At 34.5% G+C, this 21114-nt stretch overlaps 2 protein-coding genes and 1 long non-coding RNA gene across 4 annotated transcripts; 1 reads left to right on the top strand and 2 right to left on the bottom strand.

Annotated features, from left to right (window-relative positions):
* Positions 1-3854: 3854 nt before the first annotated feature.
* Positions 3855-7353, bottom strand: LOC131944507 (uncharacterized). Its single transcript, XM_059305176.1, has 2 exons — positions 7223-7353; positions 3855-6174 (listed from the first exon to the last, which is right to left on the bottom strand). Exons 1-2 carry the CDS (start codon positions 7244-7246, stop codon positions 5203-5205), a joined length of 996 nt encoding a protein of 331 aa, XP_059161159.1. The 5' UTR covers positions 7247-7353; the 3' UTR covers positions 3855-5202.
* Positions 7354-7554: 201 nt separating this feature from the next.
* LOC131944452 (uncharacterized) lies at positions 7555-17123 on the top strand. Its single transcript, XR_009387025.1, has 4 exons — positions 7555-7650; positions 11925-11967; positions 16348-16420; positions 16999-17123. It is a non-coding gene; the product is annotated as an uncharacterized LOC131944452 (long non-coding RNA).
* On the bottom strand, positions 8212-20096 carry LOC131944450 (AT-rich interactive domain-containing protein 4B). Of its 2 annotated transcripts, XM_059305065.1 has the most exons (23): positions 19670-20096; positions 18109-18225; positions 17880-17945; positions 17694-17787; positions 17498-17577; positions 17250-17332; positions 16940-17164; positions 16641-16720; positions 16436-16554; positions 16022-16189; positions 15810-15907; positions 15567-15720; positions 14982-15461; positions 14526-14839; positions 14277-14433; positions 13460-13527; positions 13233-13329; positions 12882-13035; positions 12714-12773; positions 10461-12602; positions 10238-10363; positions 10008-10154; positions 8212-9883 (listed from the first exon to the last, which is right to left on the bottom strand). In XM_059305065.1, the coding sequence occupies exons 1-23, from the start codon at positions 19670-19672 to the stop codon at positions 9843-9845; spliced, it is 5073 nt and encodes a 1690-aa protein (XP_059161048.1). In that variant the 5' UTR covers positions 19673-20096; the 3' UTR covers positions 8212-9842. The 2 variants fall into 2 exon arrangements, with proteins under 2 accessions (XP_059161048.1, XP_059161049.1); XM_059305066.1 differs by lacking the exon at positions 12714-12773.
* Between the last annotated feature and the right edge of the window lie 1018 nt (positions 20097-21114).

Genomic DNA, 21114 nt, shown 5'->3' on the forward strand with positions numbered 1-21114 from the left:
TGTACCTCCAGTCTTTGGAAATCAGGGATACTATTAATTTATTTAAAAACGTAGAAACCTGTTGTCACATGCCTATTTGCTAAAACCTCCAGAAGAGTCTTTCTGATAACTTTATTTGAGCACATTCCAGACTTATAGCTATAGTGTTGGCGAAGCCAGTGTTTCTTCCAGACTTTTTTAACCGGGGGGGGGGGGGGGCGGTAGACTTTCTTCGGGGGGGGGGGGGCGGACACTGTTAAAAGCATATATTTTCTATATAAATTATATAAATTTCATTTCGTTCGGGGGGGGGGGGAGGCGGTAACAAATTTTCGGGGGGGGGGGGGGGGCAAAGCCCCCCCCCCCCCCCCCCCGAAGAGATGCCTGGAAGAAACTCTGGGCGAAGCCTTTAATAAGTTTAAAAGTGGTATGAATTAATTTATAACATTAAGTAAAAAATTCCTATCTTATGAAGTATCATATCACTATGCCCAGCCGTCTTTATTTTTCTTAAACGTGAGTCAGGTACCCATTAGAGTAGTCTACAGACTCAAATCCGGATCGAGATCTGAACTCGGTACTTTTGGATTAGACTATCCGACGAGCGCTTTACACGACCATGCCGCCATGTTGACTAAAGTTTCAACATAGAAAAACGGGGCTTCTTAAATTATAATTAAGGAGAGAGTAGTGGCTTATCAAGCTGGTAACTTTCAAGAAATTCTGTAGCTTTTTAATAATCTAATTTGCTTTTGATTGATCTTCACTTTAGCCTAATTGTCATTTACCCCTAACAAAGTTATAATATTTTTTAAAGCAGGGATAAAAAAATTATATAACATTGTAATGAAATTATGAAATAAAACGAAGTGTTGGGTTAACTTCATAAAAGTCATAACAATTCTATTACGATGTTTGTTTTCGTTGTTTTCTTTCTAATTTATTGTAAATCTTCTATAAGTAGGTTTACTACAAACATTATTGGTAGAAAATGGCACACATTATTCCCAGTTGACAGCACGCATTAAGTTTGAGAGTTAATTCATGCATGCCCACTCCTACCTGTCTTGTTTACGTAACTACATCATTAATATCCTTGTTTTTATCGTTCATCTTTAAACGTACGTGGTTAGATAGAAAATAGTTGATTTTGAGTCCGAACGTCATCCGCCCCGAGGTTCTGTATGCTGACAGGCCAGCTTTATCAAGATTAAGATGTCACTAAGATGTAGCCAAACTGCTCTAATGTTACCTGCGGCATCTGGTGATTCAAGACGTAAGTAGGGGCGACTACTGCGTATCAATGTTTCAAAATGACAATCGACATTCATTGGCTATCATCATGTCAGATATAATCTCCTCTTGGTGAATTACAGAAAAATGTTTGAACGAGTCTTACGTCAGTTAATATTCAATCATTTACTGCTGACTTTTAGTCGGTATGTTGAAGAAATTATTCAAGCAGATTAACGGAAGAACGTTTGCAAACACGTTTTAATTACAATAAAATAAAGAGCCGCAACATACAATGAAAGGTGAACAGCAATATAATGGAAATTGATATGTTAAGTATGAGACCCACACATATCCGCTGATGATTTTTTTCGAATAATTAGTTTCCTGTTTAAATTTGGCCATCGGTATTGTCATTTACTTGATAGTGAGGGGTTACCTGAAACTTATGACGGGCGGAGACTGGTTAAATAGGCCAGTCATAGATTTTCTATAAACATTGGAGGCCTATATATTTCTATTTGGGGATGGGTGGACTTGCTCCGAGGCACCCCCCCCCCCCCCCCGTCCCAGGTCGGATAGATGCCAGAAAGAAACACTGGTTTTGCTTTTTATAACATTCATGTCGATGTGTAGCAAATACCTTTGTTTTCTGTGGGTAACATTTGCATTACATACCTGCTCATCGAATGCCCTTGGTTAAATGAATACCGAATTCAAGCGAATACGTGGACTGCTAGTAGTAGGCTATCCACATGACGTGTCTAAGTAAGTGGTTCTTAACCTGGGTTCGATCGAACCCCAGGGGTTGGGGGAGTCCATCTTATGGGTTCGACGGAGGCCAAGAAACACATAAGACTCATATGTTTTGTGATCTTTTTTGTCAGTGCGGACGTAAGAACTATAGAAGGGTTTCGTGAATACGCATATGAAACTGGTGGGGTTCAGTACCACCAACAAATTTAGGAACCACTGGCCTAGGTGGATAGCTTAGTAGTTTGTTAGCATGAGAGGCGTAGCGAGGGGGGGGGGTGCGGACCGCACTGGGTGACACCATTTAGGGGGGGGTGACACCAAGGCAAAAAATAGCTAAATATATAGAGAAAAATTGGGGGGGGGGATGCAAATCGAAAGTTTGAGGGGGGGGGGTGCAAATCGAAAATTGCCGCACCGGGTGACACCCGACCTCGCAACGCCACTGGTTAGCATCAAACACAGTTTATATCTGGTCCAGGATCTTTACTCACCAGCTGACGTCACACGGTGTCAACCTCTCGATTGTTTGTCTCATAGCGTGAAACAATGGCCCATCCCTTAGTGAACAATGGTGAACAATTAGCACGATTACCGTATTCTTTTATTTCAACTTTCTGTATTTGCGATTCTTATCTAGTGTCAGGTCAGTTTCATGTACCCATATCAATTATTAACTTATTTGCTTTATATAAGCAACACATATATCAAAACACGAATGTTTATCCAAATACAAAAACACAAAAAATTCAAAGATAATCAAATGAATCAAACATGTTACTTAAGTTGAATTTATTTTTTAATTACCGTACCAAAGATAATGCTTAAAAAATTATTATTATTTTAAACGAAACATCTACTTCATCTTAGGCTGAGGATTTTTTTTTTGGAGCTAACTCAACTAAAATTGCCATTCTCCTTCCGACTGTGTTAACAATTAAAAGGGGTTGGAACGTATTTTGCAGCGATATCTTGAATTTATTTTTAAACTGAGCCTGGACGTTCGGGCTCAAAGTTTAAATCTTTTAAAATTGAACCTTTTAAAAAGGATATCGGGCCAACTGGTGTTAATTTTATAATAATCATTGACAAAATATGCTTTATATTAATTATTACTGACAAATATCATTGAAAAGGGTATTAATATAATCTTTAACACAATATTAATAAAATTACATAATTCGTGTTATCTGGTTACAATAAAAAAAACTCGACAATACATTGTCCACCTTTGTGAACTAATCCACACTTGTACAAAAACACCACATCTCTTTTGTTTGAAACATTTGTCACAGTCTGAAAAATGAGGAGACTATCGACCATGTTCCCAGTCACTAACACACATCGCTACAATCCATCAAATAACATGCGACATTCATGCTGGAACTAACTTATAAGTATTTTTAATTACAAAGTTACATTTTTTATTAATACTGAACGACTCATAAAATAAACCGGGAGTGATCTCCCCTAAACTTTCTCGAATATTCTTATATAAAATAACAGGGGATGGGAACTCGGGCTAAAGGCATGATTTTTAATCCATTTTAAATACTTAAAGTTTTAAAAATAGAATTAAATCTCGTAGACAAATTAATTGCACACCAAGTGAACGCGGTATAAAAAAAAATGTGTATTATAGTGCGCAATATTATTAGTACTTTAAAAATTTACATTAGTTTTTTGAGAAATCGGAAGTAGCGTAAATTACTACTTCTGGTCAACGGAAATTACTCAAAATTTGACAGAATGTAGAGAATTAGATCTTTTACTTACATGTGAAATTTCATTTATCTATCTGAAATAGTACTCAAGTTATAGGCTTTTCAAAAATTCAAAGTAGGAAAAATACCACTTCCGGTTATCGGAAATCGCTCAAAAGTTGATACGGATCTACGATTTTGATAAAATACTTATATATGAAATTTCATCAACCTAGCTGTAACGGTACTCAAGTTATCGTGTTTACACACGGACACACACACACACACACACACACACACACACACACAGACACACAGACATACGGACAAGATTGCAAAATTATGTTTTTCCGTATCAGTGAGGTGTAAAACGTCGAGATTTGTAAAAATCTCGATTTTTTTTTTTTGCACGATTACAAGACTTTCTCTATACTTCGTATATACGAGAAAGTAAAAAAAAGACAACGAATGTCTTTCTAAAAGAAAGTAATGCAGAAATGTAGTCCATATAAGACAAATAGTCAGCTAAAAAACATAATAAATAAACATTTATGAAGTGAAACAATAAGTGTGTCAGGCATTAACAACACAGTCATGCAGAATGATGCCTAATCTTTGTAGTATACAAGACACAACCATATACGAATTGTTACGGGTCATTTGTAAGTTAGATTAAAATAGCTTAGTCTAGAACAGGGGATAGTGTGGGTGTGAGTTAACCCCATGTGTTTATTGTTATCCTAAGGTCCGGGTATAAAGGTGTGTGGATGATTGTGAGGGGACTTTTTATGTGGGGAGGCGGGTTTGAAGGTTGTTGACGACTGAGAAGTGTATTACAGTACATGAGAATAAAAGGACAAAAATACAACATACCCTATCGGTGTTGAAGTTATTTAATTCGACCTTAACATGAATGATGCCTTCTTTTTTCTTAATAAAAACCTCATATAATTACTGGCTTGCGACTGTTAAATAATGACAATTAAATCAATTAAAAACATGGAGCGATGTGTTTATAAAACCTATCGTGAATGCACCTCGACTAACTACTACAGTAGCACCGATATGATAGCTGAAATACCCGCATACACTGGCCTACCAGGAAAAGCTGGATATCACACACAATGTTTCCACGGAAGACTGGCTGAAGACAAACACCCGTCAGCTGAGTATATTAAATTCTATAAAGTTAAGTCAATATCAACAAGGCACTACATAAGTTTAAAGGCACAACGAATTAAAAAATATGGTGTATAAAATATCAAATATAAAGAGCACTTTTCAGTGGAAGACTGGGACTGTTTTTTTTTCTCCTGAAATAAAATTACAAATATACATAGCACCATAGTAACAGTTCGCACTAAAGCCGCGCAATGATGTGTTATTTTGGTAACATTGATGTGTTATTTTGGTAACATTGAATTTGATAATCTGGCTTCGTAACTAAAGACGCTTCAAAGACTTGGCACAAAAATTGTTCACAACCATGACATAACAGTAGGGCCGAAACTATTTATAGAAACGACTGCCGTGTTCAAAATTTGATCATCTCGGCGACTGTAGGTATTGGCGAGCCAAAGATGAAGGCATCTATTGAAGGCTGACTGGGACGCAACAGCTGAGGGTCCCATCGGTTAAACTCCTTGTTTAAACTCAAATCTTTTTTCTTCTTTTGGCACCTCATGCATGCAAGAATGACGACGACGATAATGATGAGTAAAAGAAAAGCAGAAGTGATGCTGATAAATAAGAGCATTTGCAGATCCAAGCCAGCCCAGTACAGTTTAACTTGAGAGTCTGTTGGCTTCGCTTCATCTGAAGACAGCTGGGATGAAGTGGCGTTCGCCAGTGGTAACTGAGATATGGTCGTGGTTTCTGTGTCGGTTGCTTGCTGTGGAGCCCTAGTTCTCTCTGAGCCTGAAGCTAAATGGGATGCATGGCTCAGGGCGTCTAGTTTGTTCATGAAGGTTTCCATGTCTTGTTGGATCGAGTTGTCGGGGGCGGGGGTAGGTTGTGGAATCGATGCCACGCTGTTTTCACTAAGCTGGTTTAGTTTCTCTATAAAATGCATCAAATCCTGCATCGTGGCAGGGTCCGGGGTGGGCAGACGTTCTGTTTCTTGTTCAGATTCGGTGTAAAAAGCAGACAATGCGCTCGCTTTTTGTTCGGTTGCTGGGTCGGTTCGTGTATTGTATATTGTTTCTTGAACTCCCGAGCTAGCGGTAACGCCCGTGGCTGAACTGTTGAGTTTTTTAATGGCATCCATTAGCCCTTGGAGCGTAGTCGTATCTTGACTGGTCACCGTGCTAGGATTTGTAGTTGACAAGTTGACTGTCTCCGTGCTACCTACGTCGGAACTGAGTTTGTTTAAGTAAGAAATAAATTCTTCGATCTCCTGCTGTGCTGACGACGATGAATTGTTGGTTTGGTTTCCAGAAGTTGAAACATCAGTGGCCTGCGTGTCAACACTACAGGTCACGTGGCTTTGTTGCAGGAGAAGGCAGAGCTGAGAACAAGAAATGGTCAGTTTAAAACATGTCATGTAAGTATTAAAGTAAAGCTCCAAGCATATATGTTTTAAACATGTCATGTAAGTATTAAAGTAAAGCTCCAAGCATATATGTTTTAAGTATGTCTTTAAGTATCAAAGGTTCCAGGCACAAATGTTTCAACTTTATTAAGATAAGGATTTATTACTTCTTATTTCCAAGGTTATAATAGACAGTGTAGAGATTGGGGGGGGGGGGGGGTAGAAAGGTCAGAACCACCCACTTCTACATCCCTTCTTGTTTACTTCCTTTTGTTTTTTTTATACTGTCAACTAATTAACCAATCCCTAGCTATCGCGGATGTTGCTAATAATAGCAACTACGACCGCCGTCATTTTTTATGGGACAGCCCAACAATTGCCAACAACTTCAAGGTAACGAGAAGGGGGGGGGGGGGGGGGGGGGAGAGCGGGGACAACCAAATTAATAGCGTTTATTTTGGTATTTGTGCTTGCACAAACTTTACCCGACCAGCGTTTGTTTATTTTTTGAAAAAGATGAATAGGTCTAACATATTTGAAAACGGTAAACATGTTTACAGTGAAATGCACATTTCCCCAGTTATTTATGAATAGGCTACACGTTCTACATTAAAAGTAATTGGGGAAAAAATACGGCAGCCAACTAAAAGTTTTACTAATTAATCATTAAGTGTCTTAACAAGATAATTAAAACATATAGATTGATATACATACAATTTCTATCCAGTAGGTCTAAATTCAACACAATATCACGTTTTAAAAATTATGTCTGATTTATTCATACTTTTAAAAACCTTTTGTTTATATTTAGTTTAATTCTTTTTTTTTTCAACAAATTACGAAGTTTGTTGGAAACGTTTTTTTAAAGTCAATTTTAGTCTTAGAGCAAATGTGCTGAAAATCAACTGTAGATATAGGCTTTATCATAATTATTTATCAATGGTTGGCTATAAGTATGATATATAAGATAACGCATAAAACAAAGCCAAATATGTATTATTAAAAAATACGCTTTTGTACTTACAGAAAATGAAATAAGGAATAACATCTTAATGTTTGCTCCGAACAATTTATTAAAAAATAAGCTGTATTCCAGTAGAATAAATAAATAATTCTCCGTTGACTTTATATACTACTTGGCTAAGTCTTACCAACACTGTTATTGTTGAACTGTGATCCACGTTTTTATCCTGTTTTTTAGAACGTTTGATTGGACAGCATTTGATGACGTAATAAAATAAGGACGGAAATCCTAGGTTAAAAATAACTAGACCTAAATACAATAATAAGATCCCGGTCTCACTTTCGGTGTAAGCCTATCGGTAACCTCTTTCCCTTAAGTTTAATAAAGTAACAGAAGAATTCCCGTAGTAGGCTCTTTTTTGATAGTCACGAAACTGAAAACAGGTTGCGGTAAGGAGAGAAAACTATGCAACTGAAAACATGCTAAAGGTAAAATACCTTGTTAACTTTAAAAATAATACATAAATTATAATATCACCAAACAATCTGACCAACTATTTGTAGACCAGACCACAACTGGAGGCTGTAGTAAATAATTAGTTGTGATTGTAATATTTGAAGTTTATGATGGCACTTTATTCCATTGTAGTTACAATCAATCAACACTGACCATTCATCTATTCACCTTAGTTTTTATCGAACAAAGTGGTGTTTTTCTTTCTTAAAAAATGTTCAGCTTTAACACTCAAGTAACTGCTCAAAGTAGGTTTTTGATTTGATGGACAGTAACAAACATTTGATATAATCTTGCACTTACAATGAAAAAAGTCGCAATGAATGTAAAACAAAATGAATGATATAATGTTGATTAGCCTGATACAACTGACAGTGACAGATATTTAAACTGCACAATTATTTCAGTCTTTTTATTATCCACATTAAGAGAATTAACAAATATAACTACTTAACTTATTAAACAAACAAACATAAAATGTTTACAATACTTCATTCGATAAAATGGAAAGAAAAACATAACAATGAAATAAAAATGCAAATCATTTTATTTCTGTACATAAATAGGACAATCGGAATGAATAGCATGTATTACTTTCTCCTAATAAGAATATCTGACGTAGACATCACATATATATCACTTCAAACCCAACCAGTTGTTTGTAAACATCACAATCCCATATGTTCAGACAAGCCTACTACTATGTTCACCAATAGTTGGTGCACTTTGATATGAGGGACTGATACTAAAAATCTAATTTAAAGCGCAAACTTCATTGGCTCCAACCAAACATGAAAGAATTGAGAATTGCACTTTGACCCTCCAACTAGGATAGAGGGTGGAAGTCAACACATGTTGGCACAGGTCATTACCAAAATGAACATACATTATTCCTTTACAAAAATAGAAATTACATTTTTAACTGTTACCTTTATGTACTGTAAACCATTTTATTTTAAAGTCAGATTGTTTTTGAAACATATTGCACCATTTTTATAAAAGTAAAAATTGGCACCAAAATGAATAAGGCCAATAACCCATTTGAACCAAGAAAAAAATGAACAAAATGAAAATTAGAGATTGAATCCATTAAATAAGATGGTTTACCAAGTAGTACATAAACAAAATGCCTTCAGCAAGCTGAAATATAGTAGATTCTATTACATTAACAGTCATCAACAAGTGGCCAGAAGACAGGTGGTGTCTAATAAAAATCATTTTACTCCCCCAAAATCTAATTAGGTATTTACATAATCAATGCTTAGAACTTTAAAAGATTTTATTCAAGGATAGAGACTTGAACGAATAAAGGAATATACGACAACTGGAAACGATTTTGAGCAATAATATGAATTAATGGCATCAGAGAATAGTCAAATATTCATATTGCATATGAAGCACTTGATCCAACTCAGCAAGCTGAAAGAATCATCATAACATTGTCTAGATTGCAGCTTTACCATTCCATTTAAAATGTGTAAGTTAAAATGTACATTCACAGGTCCAACAAGTTAGCTAAAAAGTAATTTAAAGAAGAATTTTACAGTAGTACAATTGTGGCGTCAGGTCTAAAAAAAAATTCAATGAGAATTGCTGGTTTGAAGGAATGAAGTTTAACAGGCATAATTTAGATTTAAGTACTGAAAGAAACAAATCTAAAAACTAAGACATGAACTACATGATGTAATCAAAGAGAAGTTATATTCATACAATAAACTATTAACATTATCTTATTAACAAATAAATAAATACAATTTTTAAAGTATGTGACAGGACCAGGAACAAAATTCTACCATACCTTCTAAAATGAAGGCATGTGTAAAGTAAATTTACAAATGGGTAGAATTATGTACCAAAAATAACCCTTTATTAATACAATTTATGAACTTCCAGTGGGATAAGCTTTTGCTTTAAAACAACGATTGTTGTATAAATATAGAATAAGGCAACATAAGACAGAGATAAATTATCAAAGGTAAACTGATCTTTTATCTCTGTTTATTATTTGCTTTATTTTTGCTTTACATTTTGACAATATTTATAAATGTACACAATATATTACCTTCATGGCTCATTAAATAACAAGCTTTAGATAAAATCTAACAAACTTGTATAAAAATGGCAGCAATATAAATATGCGATTAAAAGCTGTACAAAGAAGTCAGTACTATGTTGATGTGTCTCTGTCATTTGGTGACACTTGGGAAGCTGAACAAAATAGAAACATAAGCTGATTAGTCGAGTTGAAGTTTAATGACTGGTATATCCAAATATATTAATTAATACTTAGCTTTAACATCAAAGCTGCCATTTTGAAAGAAAATTCACTTACACTCTCTTTCTTTTCTTCTGGCTCTTTTTCTTCTTCTGTCAATGCTAGCCACTTCTGACTTAAGATTCATATAAATTGACTTGATTTCCTTCATTTTACTGATAAGAAAATTGCATCTTGCCTCTCCTTCTAAATATTCACCTAAATCTTTAAAAAAAAAAAATTTAAAAATATTATTTTGGCCTTACACAATATAAAATAACATATCCAGTGAATTAATATTTGCTTACCAGCACTAAAATTATACTTTGAAGGTCTTGGAGATTTGGACAAATCTGGAAATTTAGTAGGTGGAGACTCTGGGCAGTGGTTGGGAGTATTTGAAGCTGAGTTCTGAGAATCTGAGTTGCCAAGATCTATTTGGAAAAAAGAAATTAAAGTCTAGTATAGCTTATAGTGTTTGTTTTCAACTACTATTAAGTAATACACAAATGTGACAAAAACTGAGCTTACATTTTGGGGATTTTTGTGCTGTTCTACTTCTAGTTCCATGTATCCTTTTCTTTTTCTTTGGTCCCAAAATACCATTCAATATATCTTCAGCAGTCTTTCTTTTTTTGTTAGATGGAACATCTTGATCTGTTCCACTACTTTCTGACTGTTGGGCAGTGGGAGTTGTGTCAAAGTTGTCCGTGGAGGTTGTACTTGTCACATCATTATCAGATGGAGATTCACTGGCAGATTTTGCTGTCACATGGTTGCTTATAGGAATTGGCAATGATATAGATGATGCAGAAGAAGAGGGACAAACTGCTTTAGCAGAGTCTTTAATATCTGATTTTAATGCCAGATCGTCATTATTATATACATTTGGTTGATGGTGGATTGCACCATGAGCTTCTTCATCATGCTCAGGGGTGGTGGGTGGTGTGTTGTCAAATGGAGCATTCGCATCAGGCTGTTCTGGCTGAGGTTCAAATCCTTGACTTTCTGAAAAACTTGCTTCTTTTCGCCTTTCTTTTTGTGGTAAGCTGTTTTCATTATCTTCCACCAACGAGGAGCCACAAGCAGAATCAAGAATAGGTAAAGACTGAGATAAAGCTTCATTGTGAGAATTCGAAGGGCAATCTTTTTTATCATCTTCAGAATTCACTTGTAAAAACCCTTCCAACAAATCTCTGCCTGCAATTTTTCTTCCTACTTTTAACTGACGAACAGAAGTGTCTTTTTTATCACTCTCTGAAGCACGCTTCATTCTTCGTCTTTTCACCATAGGCCTTTGTTCATGGTCAGACTCTGTTTCCTGCAGTGAATGTTTGACAGCTTCAACAACACTATTTACAGTGCTCTCATATTGCTCAATCACTTCTTTCTTAGTTTCTGTAACAAGCTCTTTCTTCTTTCTACCTTTCTTTTTAGGAGCTACTTTATCAATTGCAACATCAACAGAAACTGGTGATGGTTGGGCCTCATCTTTAACACTAGGAGCTAAAGGAGTAGTTGTCACTGGTTCTTCCCCCTCTTTATCTACCACTTGTTCAGAACTCTGAGATTTCCTTTTAGTTTTTTTCTTTACTTTCTTCTTGTCTTTTTCCTCTCCTTCATCAGCAGCTGACAATGAATCTTTTGGATCCTTAACATTAGGAGCTCCTTTTTGACTGGGTTCCCACTTCTTAGTGATTTCTCGCTGCCATGATGTTTCTACTTCTACATCAAAATCATATGGTGAAGGCTCTGTCTTGCCAGTGGTAGCTCCACATGCAGCCGGTACAGGTTCTAAACTCACTGGAGCTAGGCTAGGAGCATCTCCAGCTAAGTTTGTTCCACTCATGTCAAGTGTTTTAAATGGTCGTTTTACTTCTTTAGATGGGATTTCCTTTTTTCTTCCCCTGCCTGCCTTGGGTTTCTCACACTCCTTATTGTCCTGTTCTACAGGAGGTTCAGTCTTACTTTTAAGTGCTTGCTCTTCATCAGCAGGTGAAGCACACAGCTCCACTATGCTAGGCCCTGGGGACTTCAGGTTTGTTATTTCATTTAGACATTTTTCTTTATCCAGCTCTTCTGGTTTTTCTGATATTTCAGGTGTAGAATCAGATGATGGAGTAGGTGTATCCACACTATTAGGTTCCGGTTTGACATCTGTCTTTTCTTCAGGCTCTAACTCACCTTGGTAAACAGCAGATCTAATCTCATCAACAGCATTATTAACCTCAGATACCACCACAGATGCTCTTTCATGTTTAACTTCTGAAACAAATTTTTTGACAACTTCGGTTACAGTCTTTGCAGGAGTTTCCTTAGCATGTTCTAGTTTCTCTTTAGAATCCTTCTTTCCTTCTGATGTATTTTCAGCCAAATGAGAGACATCTTCTCCAGGCTGATCCACATCACACTGATCTTTTTGTTTAATTTTAACCTCAGACTCTTCATTTTCAATTCTTTCTGATCCTGTTTCAGGAGCTACAATGGTCTTCACGGGAATTTCTCCTTCTTCTAGACTTGTGTCAAGATCACATTTCTCTCTCTCTGCCTCTTCATCTTCCTCCACATTTAAAATATCATCCTCCTCCTCTTTGTCAGACTTTGTATTTTCATCCTCATCATCTGCTCTTTCTGAGCCCGTGTTATCCTCTGCATCACTACTCATGTGACTATCTGAAAAATATTAACAATGCATATCACATAATTTAGTTGTGTGAGTACATCTGCAATTTTCTACTTGTATGCCTTAAAATGGGTTTTTATGGCATCCTAATTCCTACATACCAGGAGATTTAGAACCAGTTGAATCTGCTAATATAGAACGCCGCCTGGTCAGCCTTTTGTCTATAGACAGTGAAAAGTAAAATAAAAAGGTAAGCCTTTTTTCAGTAGAAAGTGAAGTTTGTAAATAACAGAAAAATAGACAAAAGCAGCTGAGAAAAACAGACTTACCAGAACCTTTACTGACAACAGAGGTATCAGAACTGGATGAGCGTGTTGCTCTAGTTTTTGCACGAATCATTTTTGGAGTTCTGAATATCTGGCCACTTTTTTTCAAGCCTGTAGGTTTGGTTCCATTTCCAATCTTTTTCATTGTAGCAGAAAACTGAAATAAAGATGGTATTCTTTTAACTGTCTGAACAAGACAGAACTTCAGAAAAAACTTCTAGCATAGTTAGTAATTAGACAAGCAGGCTCATATACATTTGATACAATATACTCATATTTAAATGGAAGTGTTGTTGCAATAAATTCCACTAGATTTTAAAAAAAGGTCTGCACCACAACAAATAATCAACTCACTGGAGGCCTAGATGGAGGTGTTTTAACTTTATTTTCCCCATCTGAGGGTTTATCCAAAATTGAGACCACGCGATCTGCACGGATCCATTCATCGTACCTGTGTTGAAAAAATATGGTGCTTTTCAATTTCCAATTGTTTTTATCATCTGATTAACTCACAGGTTAATATCTAGATGAGATAGCCATTATCTTATATTTACCAACTGCACATAAAAGAATAATCATACCTAGTATTCCATCCTGCATAGTGCACCAAATATGTCTTGTGTAATCCATCTTTGCCAAAATCAACCACCTTTAAAATTAAATGTGCCAATTTTAAAAAAATTCATAAGCAAAAACACAAAGAAAAAATGTAAAAAAAATTCATAAAAAACGTTTTAATAACAAGCTTTTATGTAATGATGCACTAAAAAGTAGAAAATAAATTATAGACTACTATTTAAATAACTATAAAGAAAAGCGTGGGTGTCTTCCTAAACATTAGTAAAGGTATCCAATAGATACTAAAGTGACCCACGCTTTTCTTTATAGTTATTTAAATAGTAGTCTATAATTTATTTTCTACTTTTTAGTGCATCATTACATAAAAGCTTGTTATTAAAACGTTTTTTATGAATTTTTTGTTTCAGTACTTTACATGTTTTATTTACAATAGAGTTACATGACTAAAAACCATTGCGCGCCTACTGAACATCACGTTCAGTAGGCGCGCAATGGTTTTTTAACGCAGCCATTACGTGATGGCGCAGCTATTGAGGTGATGACGCGTGTGGTGTGGTTGGCTAGACATGCCTACTAATTCGGTCCAAATTTTTATTAATTCATAAAAAATTAATTAGGCATCCAATTAAGTCAAATTTAGTTTCAGATTGCATTGTCTTCATGTCTTGACCCACGTGCCAACTGTGAATCGTATCGGTCAAGTAGAACTGTCCGAATTTTCACTCCTGCATTTCCGTCTAGACAGACAGACTGACGAGGAAGTGAGTTAAATAAAAGCTTGTAAAAAGTACATTTTGGTTAAATTTTGGGAATACTAACCTTTGCAATGTAAATCTTTTTGTTTTTTCCTCTTCCATACTTTACTTTCAACCGTGAGCCTATAGGGAAATCCAATTTTGGATCTGTAACAGGCTTTTCAACATCTGATTCATCCTCTTCATCACTCTGCCCAGCTTGTGAAACCATATTGTTGGAGCTTAAACACAAAGTGACAAAGGCTGCTGAAATTGTACGGACTAGAACTAAAACAAGTGACAAAATGAATATCTGAAAGAGAAAAACACCTACCTTATATCCAATGCATCATCCATTTTTTCATCCTTTCTTTTCTCTTTTTTCTGTTTTTTATCATCATTTAACTTGGGTTTCTTTTCACCAGACTTTGTATCTTTTTTCTCCACTGACTTAGCACCAGTATCTTTTTTTTCCAATGACTTAAAGTCTCGCCTTTCTAGAGTTTTTGGGATTTCCTTTTTATCACCTGGTTTCTCAATGACTTTGTTTTCTTTTATGAGTGGTTTCTTTGTAGCTTCTTTCTTATCTTCCTCTTCTTTTAATTCAGATTCTTTTAAATCTGTGACCATTAACTTACGCCTTGTGACCTGAAAGAATAGAACAATCTTAATATTCAAAAAGAAAAACTCATCTCCTGTATGTATCAAGACAAAACAAACAACAAAATTGTCAATTATATACATATTTAGAAATGCACAACCTACAGTTAAAATTAAAATATAAACATACCCTTTTTTTTGGTGATTCTTTGTCCTGAGGCACTGGAGACTCCACTTTCATCTCTTTCTTCTCTTCTTCTTTCATTAGTTTACCTTTATCAGTCTTTTTCTCATCTTTTTCTACCTCCTTTTCATCCACCTCTTTTTTTCTAGAAGATTTTCTATCTTCTTTTTTAACTGACTCTTCCTTAACTTTAACGACATCAGTCTTTGTCGCAGAGGAAACACTTTCTTTCTTTCCTTTAGGGGCAACACTATCTTCTTTTTTGGCTTTATTAACTTCATCTTTTTTGTCTTCTTTTTTCCCTTTTTGCACGTCCTCTTTTTTATCTTTTTCTTCCTTAACTGTCAATGTTCTAGCATCTCTACGAGGAGTTCTCCTGGTCATTACATCACCATCCTCACCCATGTTAGTAGCTGCATCAGCTTCTTCAGGTTTGTCAGGAGAAACTTCTATTTTGCGCTTAGGACTTTCAGTATCTTCTTTAACCTTTAACAATAGATAAACAGTATAAACCAAGTTTCATACAATACATAATAAGGCTAAGTATACAATGTGATAATGTTAAAACTAAAACAAGTATAAAAAACACACCTTTTCTGGTGGTTTAGGAGATCGTGGGCTTCTCTCTCTACCACGGAAGTTCAAAATACTTCTACTGGAGTTTTGCCTTGCACGACCTGGTCGACTTAAAGTACCCATTGTACTACCCAGTTTACGATAAAAGGTTTCATAAGCATCTAGATACCTAATAGAATAAATAAAATATAAGTATAATTCAAGACCGATGTTAAGTTTTGTAAAATACACACAATTGATGCATCAACTATTTATTACTTTTTGTAAGCTGTTTTGATTTGATGAGCAGGATTCTGATGAAGAGAAGGCAAACCCATTTTGCTGTAGACAACTGACCATTTCATCTCTTTAGTAACCTAAAAATGATAAGATTTGCTGTTATCACTTACATAATTTAATAAAAACATCTTTACTATTGAGACACTTAAATTAACTTAAATTGATTATTTAGTTAAAATAAAGGGCCTTACCTTATTATAGCCTCCAAGATTCTGAACTATCTTAAATAGTTTATAAAGGTTCAAGTCCTTATTACCAATGCAAGGCCCCTTATTAATTGGTGTACCTCTATCATCCATAAATTTGTACAATTGTGCCACAAATCTATCCTTTTCTTCAAAAGGTTCATCCTCTGATGCCTATAAGATTATTTTAAGCAATAATTTGAGTAAATGAGAGGATAAGGATAATTCATGCATGACAGGATCTGCTTCCAATTTATATAAATAAACAAAAAAAACCAAACACTAGTTTAACTAATTAAAGTTTTTTTTTTAAAATGATGCCTTTTTGACAGCAAGCTCATCAAGTTTGTACCAAAATAAAGCCAATATGAAGAAAATTGAGTACAGCATGTAAACTATGACAAGGTAACTAGTACTTACATATTCATTTTCTTCTTCACCATCTTCATTATCATCACAATCAGATCCAAGCATTTCCTCTTTATCCCACCCTACTGGCAACTCTTTAGTATCAAAATACAGGAGTGCTTTCTCAATAGCTGCAAATTTTAAAAAATTACCTTTAGTTTAACTGCTTCTAATTTAAGAATGCTCCAACATTTGCAACAGAATAATTTATATTTACCAGTTCTCATTGTTTTGTCCTCATTTTTAATGGCAACAACCCTAGAAAAGTCTTTAAGGTCTTTACGTGTAACCACCATGCTGAAATCATTAAAAATAGTTTATTTCTTAATAAGAGGGTTTTCTACTTTAAAAACATTATCACAAGAACAATTTTACTTACAATTTGGAATCTTTGAAAGAACGAACTAGAATTTGATCTCTGTTTTTCACCTCATTTAGGCTATTTGCATCTAGTTTATTTCTTAATAAGAGGGTTTTCTACTTTAAAAACATTATCACAAGAACAATTTTACTTACAATTTGGAATCTTTGAAAGAACGAACTAGAATTTGATCTCTGTTTTTCACTTCATTTAGGCTATTTGCATCTGGTAAGACAACCAGTGCAGGAATCAGCGAGCCCTTGCGATGTGGGAGATCAACCAGCATTAGTTTACCAACTAATTCTTGGTGTCTGCCTCTATATGTAGCACGTCTTGGTGACTCTTCTTCATCTGATTCTTCTTCCCCATCACTAGCACCACTGATTTTTAAAAAAGTATTTTAACTTAGTATTTTTGAGAAATGAATATATAGCTATTTAATATTACATTTCAATGACAACTTACTCGTGTTTCCTTTTTGATTTTTTGTTTTGCAAAACTGGAGTACCAAAGTGCTCAGGGTGTGATAGTGGTAGGTTATCCAAAGTCTTAGATGAGAAAAAAAAATAGTTTTAATTCTACTTTCTACCGAATTTAATCGATTTGGACATATATTAATGATATTGAACATGCTACTCAGACCATTTATGGAATTGCAATTATTAAAAAACTAACAATCAGAAGCAGGTCACTGAAGTGACAAAAATTCTTACTTCACTCTCAATGAAATGTTTATCTCCTTTAAGACAAAGTTGAGTTCTTCTCAAGGTTCTTTCATCCCCATCATCAAAAACTTAAAAAAAAAAAGAAACATTATTTAATTCTTATAATTAGTGCAATTTTTTAGAAAAAAATTGTTTTACGTCTAATTATTTAAAGCTATAACATAAAAAAACAATATAGACTTACCAACAGTATAAGTGCTATGGTCTATAAGTTTATTGATAGTAGCCTCTACTGGTTGACCTGTTTCAGGATGTTTTACTTCAACCACTGCCCCAAGCTGGAAAAATTAGTATGTGTACACATGATGACTAACTGTTGTTAATAAATAATAACCTGTATTTCCAACAAAAATTATGTAAGCATACTCACTTTAATTGTTCCTTTAATTTCATCATCATTGACAAATATACTTGACTGATAATCTTTTACCATAACCTATTTGCGAAAAGAAAATATGGTTACCTCACATTGAATTATTAGGTTAGTTTAACAGCAATTACTAGATAATATATAGAGAATAAGTTTCTCAATAGTTACACAAAATAATTATCCAAAAAATATTAAATAATCCTTATAGATTTAAGAGCAAACCCATTACCTTGCATTTCACAACCCTTACAACATTTTTAACTTTTGCTTCACAAAAGGCACCTCTGTATTTGGCACTAACTTCTGTCCCTACAGGTAAAGAAGGTGGTCCAAAACCTGGCTGAGCCTAAGTAAAAAAAAATTAGTTAGGCCTAATTAATAAAAAAAAATTATTGTCTAGCAATGTATTTATGACAAGCATACACATTTTTTGATGATGAGTGATGATGTTAACAGTGTATGAGGAAATTTTCTTGCGTATGTTTATCATACAAATTTTATAATGATATGGCCTAGGGCCTGAAGAAACTAATAGTGAACTGCACTTAAACTTTAAACTGTAATGCTGCACTATTTCACCAAATAGATTATGATTCTAGCAATCTAGGTGTACAGAATATTACTATTTACAGACCTATTATTTTATAGCTAGGTTATAATAGTATAGACCTAAATGTTAATTGTTTGGTGGAGTTCTCAGTGTCTAAAAATGGTACGAGAATAGAGTCTTAATAAAAAAGGGTTTCTGGTAGTTAACTACTTAAACTACATACACATATGACTAGCTAACCATAACTCAAGTCCTACCATCCATAAGCCTAATTTCTAACAATTAAACTAGACAAGATTACAATACTATAACAACCTAACACACCTACGTTTGGAGGAGTCTATTATCAGAGTCAGTAACCTCAATCATCTAATATTTCTTATAGAAGTTAAAAGAATAGATTTAGTGCAAAAAATAATGATGGAATTATTTTTATTTGAAGTTGTTACACTGTGTTGCAAGTTGATGAGTCAGACTATTTTCTCAAACTAAAAAAAAATCTGTTTTGTAGGCCTTTGTTGAATTTTAGAATATTTTAGTATTTTAGATTCTAGAAAAAAATCTAGATTCAAATTTAGATCTAGACATACATATAGATATGACAGAGAATCAAGTACAGTCACTCTAGAGTCTAGTCAAGTATAATCTAGAATTAGTGACTATTAGTACTATTAGTCAGACCTAGACCTAGAATCTAGATCTACTCATCTAGCTACAGATTTTTAGAGGAATTAGATCTAGAACTTAATCTAGAGAGCTAGACCTAATCTAGATATTTAGATCTAGAGTCTAGATTACTCTAGATCTACTAGATCTAGACTCTAGATATTGAGATCTAATCTAAATCTAGATCTAATCTAGATCTAGATATCTAGAGACACAGATCGAAAATTCTATCAAGTTAAGAAAGTCACTGTGACTGTCTCAGTCTGTCTAACATTCTTTCTTTATGTTCAATAACCTTAATCTCGAAATACGTAGCTTCATGTGATTGTCAATTAACTATTCTGATTCATATTGATTCAACTTATCAAACTAGAGTCTAGACTAGTGTAGATCTAGACTCTAGACCTAGAATCTAGATTTCTACTTACTTTTTCCTCAAAAGCTAAGCTCAACTTTTGAAGTTTAGCAGATGAGTGTGAGAACAGATGAGCGAGACAAGTTTGGATACCTCTTGAATGACGAAGATTGTTTCAATAATTGTAACGAACACTGTAAAATCTAATCATTAACTTACCATGATTTATCAAAGCTTGGCCTTTCAATTTCCGATGACCGACGTGAAAAACATACGTAACGATGGAATAAAAACGTACATGAAATTTGTATCAAGATAGGTTTGAGCTACGAAAACCATGAAGGGAACAACAACTCTACCTCCTACATATCGCGACGCTGATTGGTCCATGTCTAAATGACCTAAAAATATGTCGTCCATTTGCGCCTCGGTCGTGCGCAGACAAACTACACAGCTGTGACCTTGATTATTGAATGGCAAACTGGATTATTAAATTGTGTTTTCATCAAGTTCTCATACACATTACACCATGAAACTTGTTTCTATTACAAGAAGAAAGTATAATAAATAGTGTACAAGTGGAGAAAAGTTGTGCTTTGTAGCATTTCATTTTTAAATTTGCTCTTTTAAAACTAGTAGAATTCTTCAATCCGGGCATTTTACCTAAATTTTCACACCGACAGGTGGCGATGCTTTTCTTGTGTAGTGTGTTAGGCCTAGATTTAGCTTCTCTGCTGTGTAGAGATCTAGATCTAGATCTAGTTGAGGCATAGATCTACCACGTAGATCATAGATTCTAGATTCTAGATCTAAACTTCTGTTAGGCCTAATCTGTTAAGACCACTAATAATAACAAAAACTAACAGCAGGCTAGATCTAGATTCTTGCTGGAGGCCTTAATTTAAGGGTTAGGTCCACTGTTTATTTCAGCTTATTCTTAAATAATAAAAATTAAAATATTAAAAATATTCTTGCTCTTGGACCTAGGATCATCATTTCATTAGTCATAGATCTAGCTATCCTAGATCTAGATTCTAAATCTAACTCAAGTTCAAGTAGCCAAACTAAATTTTACCTTCGTCCCATGCCCATTGACATTCACATTGTTGTTGTAACTAACACCCCCCCCCCCCAGGAAAAAAATGTCTTGAAAGAAACCCTGTTGACCTAGAAAATTGTTTTAATGTTTAATAATAGAATGTGACCATTCGACAATCTATAGTAAAACTATAGTTGTATACCCATCATAGTCATTTTTAACACTGACTACTATAGTCTACACCTTGGATGCTACTGTGGTAACAATAGCAACAAACATCAGTTACTGTAGTTTAATAGGCTAATCAGCCCAAGCTGTTGTAATGGTAGTTTACTAGTTAGATCCAGCTGTTATTATTGCTGAAGCAATGTATCAATATGGAATTTTCTGTCAGAATAGACTAGACCATGCTATACTATGGGCAAACTGTCTTCATGTTACTGTTTTCCTTGTAACCTTTAAGAAAACTAAATTATCTTATGTATTCAGATAGGCCTACAATAATTTTGAATGTTGTCATTTCATTGTTTATTACATTTTTGCAATAAAGTCCCAATTGTTTACTAGTGAATTTTCTGTTTTTCTTACACTTGTGTACTGTAAATTACACTAATGTATTTTGTTA

The sequence above is a fragment of the Physella acuta genome, unplaced genomic scaffold (assembly GCF_028476545.2).
Source record: "Physella acuta isolate Inbredline_101_S28 unplaced genomic scaffold, ASM2847654v3 ptg000494l, whole genome shotgun sequence".
Lineage (NCBI taxonomy): Eukaryota > Metazoa > Mollusca > Gastropoda > Physidae > Physella > Physella acuta.